The sequence below is a fragment of the Manis pentadactyla genome, chromosome 14, assembly GCF_030020395.1.
Source record: "Manis pentadactyla isolate mManPen7 chromosome 14, mManPen7.hap1, whole genome shotgun sequence".
Taxonomy (NCBI): Eukaryota; Metazoa; Chordata; class Mammalia; order Pholidota; family Manidae; genus Manis; species Manis pentadactyla.
In genome coordinates this window covers 90,426,486-90,442,059 of record NC_080032.1, presented here as the reverse complement: position 1 = coordinate 90,442,059, position 15,574 = coordinate 90,426,486, and the positions used below count along the sequence as shown (strand labels likewise).

Genomic DNA, 15,574 nt, shown 5'->3' with positions numbered 1-15,574 from the left:
AAATGGCACCGCCATCTACCCACCCAGCTGGTGAGGCCAGGACCCTGGGTATCGCCCCGGATGCCCCAATCCCTCATCCCTCCAGCCAGCAGCCAGCACCCTCCGGAGATGCCTGTTCTCACGGCTCCTTCCTCTCCCGCTCGCCCTCGGCCCCAGGCAGCCCTCCAGGGCAGGGCCACAGCATTCACTCCCGACCCTTCCGGCCCCTCCCAATCCCTTCTCCCTTAAGCGGCCTGGTGGCCTTTGGAATAAAATTGTGACCCAGTACCTCTGCTTTCAGCCCCTTCGTGGCTTCCCAGGAGGAAGCTACTTTCCAATTTATGACGACAAGCATGTGTTATTGCTGTAAGGGGGGAAATGAGAACACTGACTTGTAAGGGAGTCTGGTTAAACGAGACACAGTCATCAGGGGAGCAGGGGGCCATCCAATCCGACGCAGACCTCCATGCCGAGCAGGGTACCCGCAGCTGACCCTGATAACCAGTGACTGACTGACAACGAGACACCAGAACCAAGGACGGCCACAGAGCTGAGGGTGGGTGCCTGATTTGGCAAGAAGAAATACGTATCCGTATTATATGTATTATGTATTTATGCACACCCACAAATACTACTGGAAGAGCCAAAGTGCCTAGGGGGGTCACCGAAGGACAGAGGCAGACGAAAGGGGTTAATCAGGAAAGCAAGCCGACATATGCGCTACGCACACGTGTGTGTGTGTGTGTGTGTGTGTGTGATCATCTGGGGTTGCATTTCTGGCCCGCATTTTCCCCGCTGACCCTTACAGTTGCTGGAGCCTCTGGTTTTCTCCTTGGCCTCCTATAGCCCAGCCGGGAGGTCGCATGGTCGGTAGGAGAACCGAGTGCACCGTCGGAACCGGGGCCACCTGGACGGAGTGACTCCTGTGCCTGCTGCACACGACCCTACTGGCAATGGGGCGGGAGGGTGGATGTAAGCCGGCCTGGGAAGCGCTGCCCTGGGGGGCCTTGGGCTGGTCTCGGGGCCACAGGATCACTGGCCTCACAGACCGCATTTCCTCCTCGGTCCTTGTACTGACCACCGCTGGGCCAGGGATCAAAGCTGCCGGTCTAAACCACAATGACATGCCATGTCCACTCCGTCTTTGCTGCTAACTGGGAAGCTACACTGCGGAGGAGAGGAAACAGAGACGGGCTGCTATCTTCTCAGGACTCGTTTCCTGGTGGGGGCTGTGCCACGGTGGCCTCCCCTGCTGGCGGCTAGCGGGCAAAAAATAGACCTTTTTCTCTACTATCCTTCCCGTTCTTCTGGCTCAAAACTAACACTTTATCTAGCTATCGACAGCAGGAACCCAAGTAGGCTTTGGGGCCGAACCACTATAGGCTGAAAATAGCCCCAAGAAAAACAATTCACAGTTTTTAACCTTTTAACCGTTTCAACGTAGTTTGCAATTTTACTTGAGAATTTAAAAATGTCAGAGTCACAGAGACTGACAGATACAAGGAGAAACTTAAATTTTGCGTCTCTTCTGTTGGCAGCTCCAAGTGTTTCCAGATCTGATGTTGAGTTACGCATGGTCGGCTCGACTTCTTAGAAATAAAATCCATCTGTCGGTAAAAGAAACCTTATAATCACCTATTTCAACTCCCTGGTCATAGAGGTAAGGGGATGACAAGGACAGAGAACAGCCAGGATCGAACTGCTCGTGACAAACCTGGGGACACAACCCAAGTCAGCTGAGCACCAGTTGGGACACATTCCTGACTCTCTAGGTGGGACAAGGACCGAAGTGGGGGAGGCAGGGAGGCCCAGCTTACGGAACATTCACCTCACGAGTGTGAGCAAATGCCTCGAAAACACCAATTAAAAACTCGAATCAGGTCAAGCTGGTTTTAGCTCTGCTGCTTCCTTAAATACTACTAAAACAGATTAAAACGGAGAACGGGAGAGGAGAGAGTAGCCCTTCTGGAAGATGGCGAGCAGAGGCAGCAAGTTCCGGGGCACCGGGCTTGGCAGACCTGCTCAAGTTCAGTCCAAAACGAGGGCCACCCAGAAGCGACTTCAGTCCGTCAAAAGCCCCCGGAGGCTGAGGGACTGGTGGCACCGGTGTGCCCTGCAAGTAGGAGTGAAGGCCGAGCGGAGAAGCGGCCGGAAGTCTGAGAGGCAGTTGGACCCCAGCTTTTCACCCCTCACTCCTCGATGAGACGGGTTCACTCCGAAGGCCCAGGCCCCACCCAGGAGAAGACGGAGGCGGATTCTCCCAAGAGTCAATCCAGGACCTTCCGACTACGGGGCTCCAGGCATAGTTGAGGATGGCGACTCCACACTGCAGACAGATTACACAAAAGATTGCTACTGAATATTGAAGCCCCTAGCCCTCGACTTAGCTTCCTGACTAGTTAGATTCTCTCTGAGGAATCTGATCTGCTAAAAAAAAAAGGGAGAGAGAGAAAAGAAAGAAAAAAAAAAAGTCTAAAAATAAAAACATCAGATTTCCTAAACAAAACAGTTTTGCGAAACAGTCAAGCCAGGTCATCCTAGAACCAAGCCCAGAACTGCCGAATCCCACCCGCCATCTAAGAAGTCCCAGCCATGTTCTCACACAGCCAGGATAAAACAGGAGACGGTGGGACGTTCCAGACATCACGGAAAACTCTTAACAGAGGAACAGCCAAGCAATTTCAAGCAAAGAGAAAATCACAGGAAGAAGAAATTTTAAAAAACAAAACTCAAAACTCTAGCATCCTCAGAGATCTGAGAAAAGTACATTCATGAAATAGGGACAACGGTATTGAGACAGGGACCATGGGTGTAGTCAGAGTAGGGTGAGGGCCTCTGGGGAAAAGCAGGGCGGAATTTACACTCAGAGCAATGTAACAATGGGCAAAGAAGTCCCTACTGAAACTCTGTGCTAAGCATTATGCAAAGTCAAGGTCACACTAATTCTCTAGGGAAAGATACCTAAGAATATAGACATCTTCAGTGAGATCAGTTAAAGGTCAAAAGGCCAGGAGCAACTTGGCCTGGAATGTCTGAGTGTTCTGCAAGGGTATCAGCGTAACCCGTGACCCCGCTGTCAGCCCTGGCAATCAGACTACGACCCAGCCCACCTTGAGGATGGGGCAGGTGGTACAAGTCAATACTCCTAAGCCTTTTTTTTGATGTTCTCAAAAAATCCTCAACTGCCTATAAAACCCCCTAGACAACGTGCACCACCATGGGCTCTCTTGTCCCCTACGGGCGTGAGCTGGGAGCTCTGTCCTTTCACTTTATCTCTAAATAAAAGCCTGTACCTTGCTCTCCTACCTTGAGTGTTTGTGAAGCTCATTCTTTGGCTTCGTGAACAAGAATCCCGACATCAGTATCATAGAGAGAAATACTCACAGAATAAAAAAGAGCTCTTAGAAATTAAAATGATAGAGGATCAAAACTTCAATAGCAGACCTGAAAGATACAATCAGGTCATGTCCAGGAGACGAACAAAGTCAGAGACGGAACACAGGAAAGAGAGAGGACAGGCCAATTCAGGACAGCCGAAATTCAACTAACAGCATGCTCACGATCACAGGAAATGAAGGGGAATTACTTGTAAAGGAAAGAACACTCCCAAAATCGAAGGGCATTTTCTTCCAGATTTGAAGGACATCTTTCCCCCAGAACTGATGGATACGGTTTTTTCCCTTTAAAGGAAGGATGGGGTGGAGAGAACACGCTCTGCACAGTGAAAAGGCCTCAAGTTTCCAGCGCATTAAACACAAATACACTTACACCAAGATACACCATTATGTAATTTTCAGAGAGAAAAAGAAAAGAGCTTTCTCACACAGGACTTTAAGTCAGAATTGCAGGAACTTATTAAAAGCAGCTCTGGAAGGTAGAGGCTTCCAAAGTCAGAGGACAGAGGACTTCCCCCTTAGAATCACAAAAGCAAGGGGACAGCAAAGGAACTGTCAGACCCACAGGTCTCAGGGAACCGGCTTTTCTCCATAGGACACTGGAGAATGTGCTCCACCACAGCGAAGGGGTACACGAAAACAATGAATAGATCCTAAGTCCCAGGGACAGACAGCTGCAGGACACGAGAGGCCAAAGGGTCCCCAGGAGGGTGGCCCAGGGGAAGCCCCAGCCGCTTGGGGCCCAGAAGCAACCTAGGGGGAGAGATCAGAAGGCTCTGGGAGGAATTAGCCCCAAAAAAGAATCTGACAGGTTCTCCATGTGGTTCATTGAGACGAGATTCACAACTGGGGTAGAGCCTGAGACTGAATATCATCCAAAATATAGCAGATGAAAAAATCAGTATCTGCTACCTTGAGAGGAAAACTACTCGGCCCGTGTCACAGGGCGCTGCTGCGCAGGGCTAGGTACCATCGTGAACTCTGCACTCTGACCTTACCAAAGGCCCAGGTGAGTACAACTGGGGTCGGAGGCTGGGAAAGTCGGTGTGAGAAGGAGAGGGGGCGGGGGCGGGAGAAAGTGGGCGAACACACGCTTTTGCATCAAACTGAAAAACAGATAAGTAACAAGTATGCTGATTAAAGACTCAGAAGTAATTACTAAAATAATCAGCTAAGGCTGAAAACATTTGCCTCTGGGGAACAGAAAATGGGAACGGAGCTGCTGGTTTTTATAATGTACCTTGTAGTGTTATTTAATTCTCCATGTAAACTTTGTAAACTAATCATACAAAGTGTTGACAAAAATAAAAACTTAATAATTTTCTCTTCTTGAAAAAATGGGGGCAAGGATGGCATCAAACATCTCATGGCATCCAGTGTAGGGGTCCGGGGCAGGCTGTCCCAAAAGGTGCCTTTCTGGCCTTTTGATCACTTTGAATTAAAGTGCCTGGAGAAACAGCCTAGGCAGGAGGGGACACTCTGACCCTCCTCCGTCCCTCAGCCGGGAGGCAGAGAGACACCCTTATCACCAGAGATAAGGAGAGACAGCGGAGAAGCCTGCGTAAGCAAACCTTGTCACTTTGTTACTAATTTACAATCCCATGCTGTTTAGAATTCCTTACTATTTACGCTCCCAAACCTGTTTTCTTTGTCCTTTCAATTCCTCAGATTTATCGCCTCTTCACCTAAAACATATAAAAGCTTCCCGCCTTGGCCATTTCTTTGGGTCTCGATTTCGTTACCGGGCCTGTGGGTACATGTAATTAAACTCTGGCTTTTTCTCCTGTTAATCCGTCTCGTGTCAGTTTGGTTCTTAGACCGGCTGGAAGAACCTCAAAGGGCAGAGGGCAGCTTCTCCTCCCCGACCGCACATAAAGACCTAAGAATTCCTGCGGTGGCCCCTGTCAGGTGCCAGACCCCGTGCTAGGGGTAGAGGATGAGCAGCTAACAAAACAGGGAAGTCCCTTTGTAGGGAGCTTGTGTTCCGAAGTATTTTCTGAAGGACTGATTCCGCTTGGTGATAAGGGGATGCCGGGCCGCGGGGTCTGAGCCGCATTCCCGTGGGCGCGACGGGCTGCAGGGGCAGCAGGGCTCCGGCAGGAGGGGCCGAGGCCCGCGGCAGACGAAGGGGCCCAGCCCCGAGTCGCACCCCTCGGCCGCCGGCGGGCCGGACCCTCGGCCCGTCCAGGGCACCCGCGGGGCGCCCGGGAGGCAGCGGCAGGCAGCCCGCCCGCAGGGGCAGCCCGGGAGCAGGGGCGGCCTCCCGGGGAGCTCGAGAGACACGCAGGCAGGCCAGCGCCCACGCGGGGGGTCGGGTCGGGGCAGGGGGAGGGCCCGCCGCCTCCACCCCGGTCCACCCGCGCCCACGGCGGCTGCGGCTGCTGCAACTCCCGATGGTTTCGGTTTCTAGACCTTTCTTCCACTTCTCTGCCTGCACTGCGGACGCGGCTTTCTAGTTGAAGTCGGGTTTACTCAGGTATGACTTACACACGGTGAAAATGAATCCTTTTTGAGCCTGACGTGCCTTGGCAAACGCACACACCCAGGCAGCCACCCCCACAACCCAGGCAGCCACCCCCACAACCCAGGCGGCGACCGTCACCCCCAAGGGCCTCCTCCCGGCCTCCGCAGTCCGTCTCCCTGCCCTGCGGCCCTTGGCAGCGGGAGCTGACTTCCCGGGACTCCGTGTGAATGCAACCAAGCAGTGTGCGGCCCTTCGTGTCTGCGCTCTCACTGGGGAGGCTTCTGGGGTGCGTCCACGCTGCCTGCATCCGGGATCTGCCCCCTTCGCTGGGCAGGGCCCGCTGATGCACGCACCGCGCTTTATCCGCTTACCGGCTGATGGGCCTCGGAGTGGTCCCGGCTTCTAGTTATCGTGAATAAAGCATCAATAAGCTCTCGCTACGCGGTCGCACGTGAACCCAGACTCCCGCCTCTCTGGGTGGGTACCAGGGCTGGGACGGCCGGTCACGCGGCACCTGCTCTTCCCCACTGAAGGCTGAACACTACCGAGCACTGGATTTGCATCACACAGTGTTCTCAGCACTTGACGTGCTTATGTTATCGTTCGGTTCTTAAGACAGCAATCACATCACTGTCCCCAGCTCACTGAGGCTGAAACGAGGGCACAGACGGCTCAGGTGGCCTGCCCATGAGCCCACAGCTGCGGCAGCAGGGCCAGGACCCCAGACCCGGGGCCAGGATCCCAAACCTGGCACCAGGATCCACAACCTTGGGGCCAGAATCCCCAAACCAGGGCCAGGATCCCCGACCCGGACCAGGACCCCAGGCCCACAACCAGGATCCCCAACCTTGGGGCCAGGATCCTAGACCCAGGACCAGGATCCCCAAACTTGGCCAAGGGCAGATTGTCAACTGTTTGCTTTGCTGCCTCCGCCAAGTCAAATGCTTGATGTCTGGGAGGCAGGTTGCAAATCCTATCTTGTTTTTTGTTTTTTGACCCAAAGTCAGAACTTTAGAGAAATTAGGAGGCAATGCTTTTAGCTGCGTCAGCTTATAATCACTCACTGGTGTGAAATAACATTAGAGGGAAGCCGAAGGCAGCCTGCTTCTCCTGGCAGGTAAACAGCGGCACATCTCTCCAGAGAGCCCTCCCTCCTCTCATGACCCAAGGGGCCGTGTTCGGTGGACAAGTACAGGAACTTTGGAACCAGACAGACCTATGCTCAAGTTCTGGCTCTGCCCCCAGGGCACAGGTGCACAGATACCTCCTCCATGCGAGTAAGTCCTAATATGCAGGGCAGGGCAGTCCAGACGGGACGGGGCAGCATGGGCTGGAGCACAGAGCACTGTGCCCTTCGGGAAACCTTTGCTCGCCCTCCCCCCACCCCCACCCCCGCACTGCAGAGCCTCTGCAATTACTGACAGGGGTTGGTTACTTAGCAAAACCTTTCATTGGTTTGTTAATTTTTCCTCCAAAGAGCAGCAAGGGAGAAACTAAACAGAGGTGCTTCTTTAAAATCTCATATTTTGTCTTGAAAAAACAAGTCATGCGAACTTTACATTTTCTCCACAATATAATCAAAATTATTTTAATATAAAAATGTTTTCCATTTATCTCCAGCTGAATGACTTTTCACTTTCTCCTGAAATGTTTAAGGGTATTTGTTTAAGGAAGATTTCCCCTAACACACGATGGCTTCACTTGTCCACTGCTACCTGCCCTCTCCCATTACAGAGCTCGGACCTATGACGTCTGAGATTGGAAATGCTGCCGCGGACCCCGGCCATTCTTATACCCTGTCTGCAATCTTCCCACCACCTTAACATTTACCCTACAGCCTAGCCCGGGGCGCAGTCCTCTCCAGAAGCTCTAAGCCTGAGCTCTCCAAACAAGAGCACCACCTGTAAGCTACAGAGATTCTGGTCACAACCTGCTTTCTGAGACAAGTTCCTGGTGGAGCTACAAGAGAAACCACAGATACCACAGACCCGGAAACAGTTTTCAAATAAAAATAAGACGCCAGGCAGGCATGACCTTTAGTAAACTGGGAGGACGAAAGACTAAGAGCTTTTTTAAAAAAATCAATTAAAAAACCTTTAACATACAAATCCAGAGAAGTGAGAGGATTTAACTCAGCTATGCTAACAGAATGTGTGGCTCAGTTGTATATGCAGATGACAGGAAATAATTTATCCCTTGAAACATTTACATGGAACAGTATTATTTTCTTCAATTTTTTTTTTCTTAAGGAAATGCCATGGGCTCTCTCCTCTCACTGGTGTCACACTTGTAAGTATGTTATTCCAAAGGCCCTGAGCAACATGGAAGGTCACTGAAATCTTGTTTTCATTGTTTTGTCATCAAAAGCCCCTTACGATATTTTGTCCTTGCCAAAAATCTCTCTCCAGGATCTGGCAAATAGGAATGGGTCATTTTTTGCAGTCCGTGTGGACTCACTGAGTACTAAAGTTAGGGAACTTCAACTCAACAATACCGTCTGGGACCCTCCCATCCGCTGGCATGGGTCAGGTCCTGGCACTGCCAGCACGGGTCATGAGAAGTAAGGGTCCTGCTCAGATGGAACACAGGGGTCTTACCCAGGCTGGACGGGAGGGCGGGGTGAGGAGCCAGAAAAGGCCTCTTGGAGGCAGGAACACCACCTGAAGGACGAGGAGGCATCAATAAATACAACAGACCAATAGCAGGAGGGCCAGGGGGAGGACCAAACCCGAGTCCCGGACCTGCTTCTGCAACCAGACCTCACCTCAAGCAGCCACGTGACATTTTTAGTTTTCATTCCTCCTTATCCTGGATGTGGGACGGTTAGGCATGTATGTCAGTGGCCTGGACCCTCGCTGTGGGTCAGAATCACCAGGGGGAACTTCCCAAAAATACTGGCTCTCTCCCCAGGAAATGTGGTTTCCCCTGCTGGGCATCTGCGTTTTGAAAGCTTTCCAGGATGAGAAACACTTCAGACTACTTTTTGAAGCTGGCACTAAATTATACTTTTCCTGCACAAAAGCCCGTACACACAGTGTGGCCTCATGCACCAGGAGACCGGAGCCTTGGGGACGTCCTCGTCATTAGGAACCCCAGCCGCCTTGCCCTTTGTGGGGACACGGAGTTAGGCCGCACATCTCTGTTCTTTCCCACAGCTGGGTCGGCACTGTGCTGCCCACTGTGGTGAGACCTCCTGGGGGAAAATGGGCTCCCCCTGGGTCTGGAGATGGAGAGCATGTGAGAGAGCCTCACTTCCTGAAGGGAAGGTCATCGCCCCATGAAGGCCAGGGGTGCGGGCGGCCTGGGGGCTGGGCTGGGCATTGGGCTGGGGCCTCCTCGAGGCCACCTCGAACCTGTCTCCAGGGGGCGGAGGAGGCCAGGCCTCCTGTGTATCCTGGACTTAGAAACAGTAACTGTTACAAGTGTTTTACTTCCCTAAGAACAGTCTGCCTGCTGATGACTCGGAGCGGCCCTTCTTCCTGAGGAGGCAGGACTGGGCATGGGAGGCCACAGCTGCCACTAGGGCCGGCAGGGTGCTGGGCTGGCCGGCCCCAGAGGGCAGGAAAGGCTGAGGACCTTGCCCCACAGCCCATAAGGACCAGCAAACAGGGTGGAGGTGGACGCCCGTTGTTTTTATTAGATGACTAGTCACTACTCTTCCCATGATGTGGATTTGAGTGGAAGCTAGCTCCCCTGTCTGATGGGCAGGGGCACCTGGGAACAGCCTGAATGCCCGGCAATAGGTGGCTAGTTAAATGGAAATCTGGTAGGTACACGACGGAACACTATGCAGCCATCTAAAAGAAGGCCAACACAGCGTGCGTGCAAATAGAGAAACGTGCGCTCTGTGCAACACTTTTAAGGCTTGAAACGTGTGCCTGGGCTTTGGAAACCCTCGTGTAAGTGTGTTTCAAGAAGCTGCCTCAGTGCAGAAGGTGGGTGCTGGGAGAGTTATTTTCCTCTTACACCCTTCGATACACTGAATTATCTTCTCAGGTACCTACCCCCACTTCTTCATAACAGGCATTAACTAGGTGGAAGGCTATTTTTGGCTTCTTTTTCATACAAGTCTCTCTGTATAATTTAAAATCAATGTTAATAGACACCATGTGCTGGACTGTGTCTCACTAAAATTCCTGTGCGGAAGCCCGAACTCCCAGGCCTCAGACGTGACTCCCCAGGCCTTACACAGGAGGAAGGTGCCGGGAGGCCAGCAGGCGGATCCGAACCTGGTCTGACTGGTGTCCGTGTAAGCAGCAGAGGTGAGGGCAGAGAGACACCTGGGCGTGTGAGCAGAGCAAAGGCACCGTGGGCTCCCAGCAAGGAGATGGCACCCGCCACGCGGCCTCAGGGGAACCAAGTGCCTGGCACTGTGGCCTTGGACTGCGAGCCTCTCGACGACAAGAAAAGAAACGTCTGTTGTGTGAGCCTCTTGGTCTGTGGTGGTTGGTTCAGGATCCCCAGCAGACCAACAGGACACATCAGTGAATGGGTCAGTGCGACTCAGCTCGAAACAACATGCAGAGGCACCACGACAGCCCCGGGGGCCCAAACCCCACTACATCTGCTGCTGTGACGCAACTGGGGCTCATGATGATGAAGTTACGGTCTCTCCCGTCGGCCGGGATTTGGTTGGCTCGTCTTTTACGGCATTTTCACAAACCCTGTAGCTTGGAGGACCACAGCTCAGGATACTTTATCAGTTTCTTTTACAGGCTTGGCTAATATTCAAAAAGCTTCCTTCCCGTTCTAATAACTAATGAGAAGGAACATGTGACAGTTATACTGTTAATTCAGTTTTTAAAAATAGACTTGGCAAGAGGATTTTTAAAAACTCAGAGAAAAGCAAATTATATGCCACATTTTGTGCCAATCTAATGTTTTGCACTTGAATACAGGTGGTCTCAGACCCCAATGCGATGTATTAAAAGTATGGTAGTACACAACTGACATTTCTTTTTGAAATTTTACAGATTTTTACAAATTAATCAATCCTCCCTTTAAAAATTAGAGCTCAGAGATCAATGATATATCAAAACCACAGTCTTTAGAATCTATAACTCGGAAGTGAGTTAAGATCAAGGCACAAAAAAGATCAAAACTTGAAGATACCTATTTGGTCCAGGCATTTTGGGCAGCTTTCGGCAGACAGTGGAGTCACGTCTGCCCTGAGGGGTTGGGGAGCCTCACCGAGGGCCAGAGCCAGAGTGCTAACCAGCCCGGGACTGGACGCGTAAGGTCAAGGGAAGCGATTCATGCCCAAGTCTGTCTGGCTGTGCACCTGAGGTGCTAACAGCGTCCATGATGAGAGGAGGCATTTGCTGTGCTGGCAGGGGAGGCGGTTGAGAAAGGACTGTCAGCTCCCCTGAGGGTGAGGGTGTACCTGAGGCAGACTGGTGAGGAGGAGGTGGGATTAAGGTACAAAGTCTGGGCCCCACCCCCATGAGAGGTGTTTCTCAAGGAGAATGTTATAAAGCACACAGGCGGGACGAGGAACGATATGCAGGACGGACGAGAGGCGGCAGAGAAATGGCGAGAATAACCAGCCACGGGTGTGAGGTTGCTCAGGTGCTCTGCTGGGGGGTCTCAGCTCCCTCACCTGTACGGCACCATCAGGCTACCCACCGTCATAGGGCTGTGAACACTAGAGGGGACAGAACTCAGGGCCTGGGCATGAATACTCAGGAAAATGTAATTGCTATTACTCTCAAAATTATTAGTCTGCCCTGAAATACAGTTCAAAGCGAGACCAGAGTGTGAGGAGTGGGGCCGGCGCTTGTCGCCCTGGCCCCCTGGGAGCCCCCTCCACAGAGAACGGTACTGCCTGGGGTCTTTTTTTGAAGAGGCGTGTATTTACCCCTTAGTTCTCCAGAACCGAGCACGTCAATACAGTGGACCCAGGACAGGGGGAACAGGGACCTGAAATGGTCTTTAAAATCAAAACACTCCAAAATCGATTTTTAAGTTGCTTTTGTATAAAAGTAACTCTACAGGCTGATGCCAATCAATTTTGAAACACTAAATTAATGCGCTAGGCTATCAATCCATGAAAACCATTTTCATAATGAAAATGCCAATGCCTTTTTAATTAAGGGTGGAATTGCCAACATAAAAGACTTGAGATAAATGAGGAATTGTCCCTTTCTCTCCTAAATGAAGGAACTGTAAACTCTGTGAGCTATTTTATGATACTGACTGCCAGAAATTGTTTAGACTCTAAGCTGCAGAATCTTCCACCTGCATCGTGTCACCTCCTGTTGGTGCTGACGGCCTCAGGCCACATTCTGCTTGTCGGCTTTTTAAGTAGCTTTTTCTAATTATGATCAGAGGCCATAGTCCCATTTTAGAGTCATTATGTAGCTATGAAGTGCTGCAGAAGATAAGGCCACTCTAACACAAAGCAAATTTTTTTTTGCAAATTTGACCTTAAAAGAAGATTTATTATACATAAAAAGTATATGCACCTTTACACAAACATGTGTTTTCACGGTGAGGCTGCACCGGCTAGCTGTTACTGATCGGTCATCATGAAATTGATACACCAAGACCTGTGTTAACATTCCTGATTGCAACATTAATGATCTATTTTAAAACCATTTACTCTGGCCCCAGACCAGGTTTCCACATTTATTATGTCACTGGAGGTGTACTACTTCTTAAAATGAATAGAAAAACAACAACAACAAAATGACCCAAAGGGAGGAAAATAAGACAAAACTGACGGCAGAGTCGCCAGGACCTTTCCAATACGCAACGAGGCCAAGCCTGAGGGCGGTCAGCAGTCAGAGCATGAGGAGGCCGAGGGCCGCTGCACGGTAAGGGGTTCAGGGCAGCGCAGTGTGGGGGCTGCCGATGGACACCAGCCGGCACGTGCATGTGCTCAAGACCAAAAACAAAGACATCTCAGCGGGAAGCACAGAGGACAAAGTCAGGAACTGAAGAGTGGGAAGGAGAAAAGAGCTCCTGTAAGAAGGAGAAAGACTAAGACAACCTGGGGCCACACCTGGGTGGCCACCAGATAAATCAAGGGAAACGGGTTTAACCCCTCCTTGTCTACCCAACTGGTTTCCTTCAGAAGGTCCGACTTTTCTAGGCCTCAGAATCTTCCTCTGTCACCTCAACAGGGAGCATTATGTGAAATCCAAAATCTCTTCTAGCCCTAACAGGCCAGAAGTTTCTGTTTAGATGATAAACAGATAATTTTTTTTTTAATAGGCTACTTTTGTTTCACAATGGACTTAAGTCCACAAGCCTGGAATTTCCCAGGAGGAAGCCAGTGCCCGTGCAGAGAGCACAGCCCCAAGGCGGGTGCCGAACCAGGGCCTCTGTGACGAGTACCGACAGCTGGGTGGCTGACTACCACCCGGGCCATGCCAGCCTCAGCCAGCGCCCCTCTGTCTCTGTCCCCTCGCCCTTCCCAGCTGGAGACCCTCCCTTCACAGTGCCGGCTCTTCGCACAACCCTGCCAAATGCAGGTCTGGTGCACGTTCCTAGAACAAAGCCAGTAGGGCTCATAAGGTGCAGGAGGCGGTGGAAGGGTTTGGCAGCTCCTGACCTCAGGAAAGGCACAGAGGGCGGGAGGCAGTGCCTGGAGGAACAGGACCCACCGCCCTGCGACACGGAGCCGTCCGCAAAATCCTCGTGAAAGAGACTGAAATGTGAACGAGTTTATACCACAAATACTTCACAATATGACCTCTAACGGAAGGCCGCGCCGTCTTTAACGCGGTCTGTCTGACTGCTCGGCTGCCAGGCTGCTCGGGGCGCTGTACTTGCTTCCTGGGTCGCCCTTACTCTATTTTTGGAATCAAGCCTATGGGGCTTCCATTCTCTCCCCGTCTTCCTGGCCCCTAACACTCTGGGCCTGAGGAGTGGTGTGACCATCAGGGAACGAGCACGGTGCCGGCCTGGCCGAGGCAAGCGTTCGCGAAAACGAACCTGCGAGCCGAAGGAGCCGGAAAGGGGGCCTGGGACCAGAAGCACCCCTGGTGACCAGGCCCGGGGCTCCCGCTGCCGCCCACGTGCATCCCTGTCAGCGGGGACACCCTCCTCCACCCTCAGCTCGTCCACCGTTAGCGGTACAATATCTGTCAGAAGACTCCTTTTTAGCCTTTCATAAGCCATGCAACTCTTTGCAAAAATGTGGTGAAATTTTCCCCAGAAAAATTCTCAGAAGCACAGAAACAAAGCACTGGACACAACTTCCAGGGGCCCGCTGCCTCCTGACGCCCACACACAGCGCACTGCTCCATCCGAAGCTCTTTAAGCCTCCAGCATGTGCCAAGCGCCGCGGAGGCCCCACACAAGCTCAGCTCAGCAGCAGCCCGATGTGGGCCCGGGGCCCCCTTCCCCCTGGGGCCCGAGTCCCGTTATCCTGTGAAGGGCGCCTGCGCCTGCCCACCGCGTGCTGCAGCTGCGGGCAGAGACCCCACAGTGCCTGCCACCTTCCTGTGTCGTCGCCCTCCTCCTCCTGCTGCACCACACAGCCCGCGGGCACTCACTGCGGCTGCTCCTTCATTTCCAGCTTCTAATAATAAAGCCCTCACTCTGGAGAAAAACGTTCCACTGAGGGAAAAAGACACAAAATCAGGTAATTCTAACACAGCGTTCCTAATGGTCAGCCTGATGGGACGAGTGATTTTGGGCTAAATCTGAAAGGAGGAGGTGAAGTCGGGAGAGGCACTCTAGGCAGGGCCAGTGCGCATGAGAAGAAGGTAATCGGGGTTCATGGTGGCTGAGAAGGTGGGGGCTGAACTTGGATGAGCAGAGAAAACAGGGATGAGGATGGGGGTCAGGGCTGTCCTGTGCAAAAGTGGGAAGTCCCTGAATGATTGGTTTTTTTCCTACTTAAAAAGTCACAAATGATCATCATTAAAAAAAAATAGAAAAAAGTCACAATCAAGAAAAACTTATGACCCCAGCTCTGGAGACCCCACTTCGTCCTCTCTCATCACTGAGTCTGTGTGTGTGTGCGCGCGGCTACGGTCGCCCCTTGATTCTGCTGACACTCACTAGGTACCAGACACGGCGCCCCGAGCCTGCGGTCCCCGTGCGTCTCATCCCCACAGGACGCTGATGGGGCTTCGACTGTGATGTCGCTTCAAAGGGGAACATGCAGGGAAGGGCCGGGCGACCGCACATGGCATGCGGCTCAGAGGCAGCAGGGCCAGAGCAGGGCCAAGCGTCCTTCTGCAAAGACCACAAGCGCACACGCCAATTTTCCTCATTCATTCCAACTCGGTTTATAAGGGGAGTGAACCATTTGATCCAGTTTCCTTATTAGGAAAGTCTTGATCAGCCTTGTAATGAACTCAGAAAGCAAACCTGAGAGCATGAACAAATGCACCTCTGCCGCCGCCTTCCCACGGGGCATGGGCGACACCCGCACGGGCTCCAGTCCTTTGCGATCTCGGCCACAGTTGCAGTTTTCCCCACTGGAGGCTCGGAAGTTTGGGAGGGTGACACGTACTTTGAACACTGAGAAGACAAGACTGGAAAGCTAACACACAAACTAAGAGCAACAGTGCAGAGACAGCGGTCTCTGGGACGGGAGGGAATGGCTTCAGAGCACACAGAGGAGGGATCTGGGGGGCTGGATGGGGAGATGAGCAGCCACAGGGAGGCCAGAGGGGAGGGACGGGAAGCTGGGTGGTTGACGCCATTCACTGAGCGAGAGAGAAGACAGACGTGTGTGTTTCAGTGTGTGCTGGGGAGATACTGAGTTCAACGGAGAACA

General features: G+C 52.2%; 1 protein-coding gene and 1 long non-coding RNA gene across 8 annotated transcripts in view; both read right to left on the bottom strand.

Moving 5' to 3' along the window:
- Positions 1-15,574, bottom strand: part of ANO6 (anoctamin 6) — a 170,462-nt gene that overhangs the window by 128,759 nt on the left and 26,129 nt on the right. For 5 of the 7 annotated variants that reach the window (XM_036889477.2, XM_057491877.1, XM_057491878.1 and 2 more), the window contains exon 2: positions 8,436-8,498. The exons of the other annotated variants lie outside the window; for them this stretch is intronic. In XM_036889477.2, the coding sequence (XP_036745372.2) occupies positions 8,436-8,498 (63 nt within the window). The remainder of the gene's footprint in view (positions 1-8,435; positions 8,499-15,574) is intronic. 7 annotated transcript variants of the gene reach the window in all.
- Positions 1,395-1,991, bottom strand: LOC130680714 (uncharacterized). The gene is made up of 2 exons (XR_008993779.1): positions 1,694-1,991; positions 1,395-1,586 (listed from the first exon to the last, which is right to left on the bottom strand). It is a non-coding gene; the product is annotated as an uncharacterized LOC130680714 (long non-coding RNA).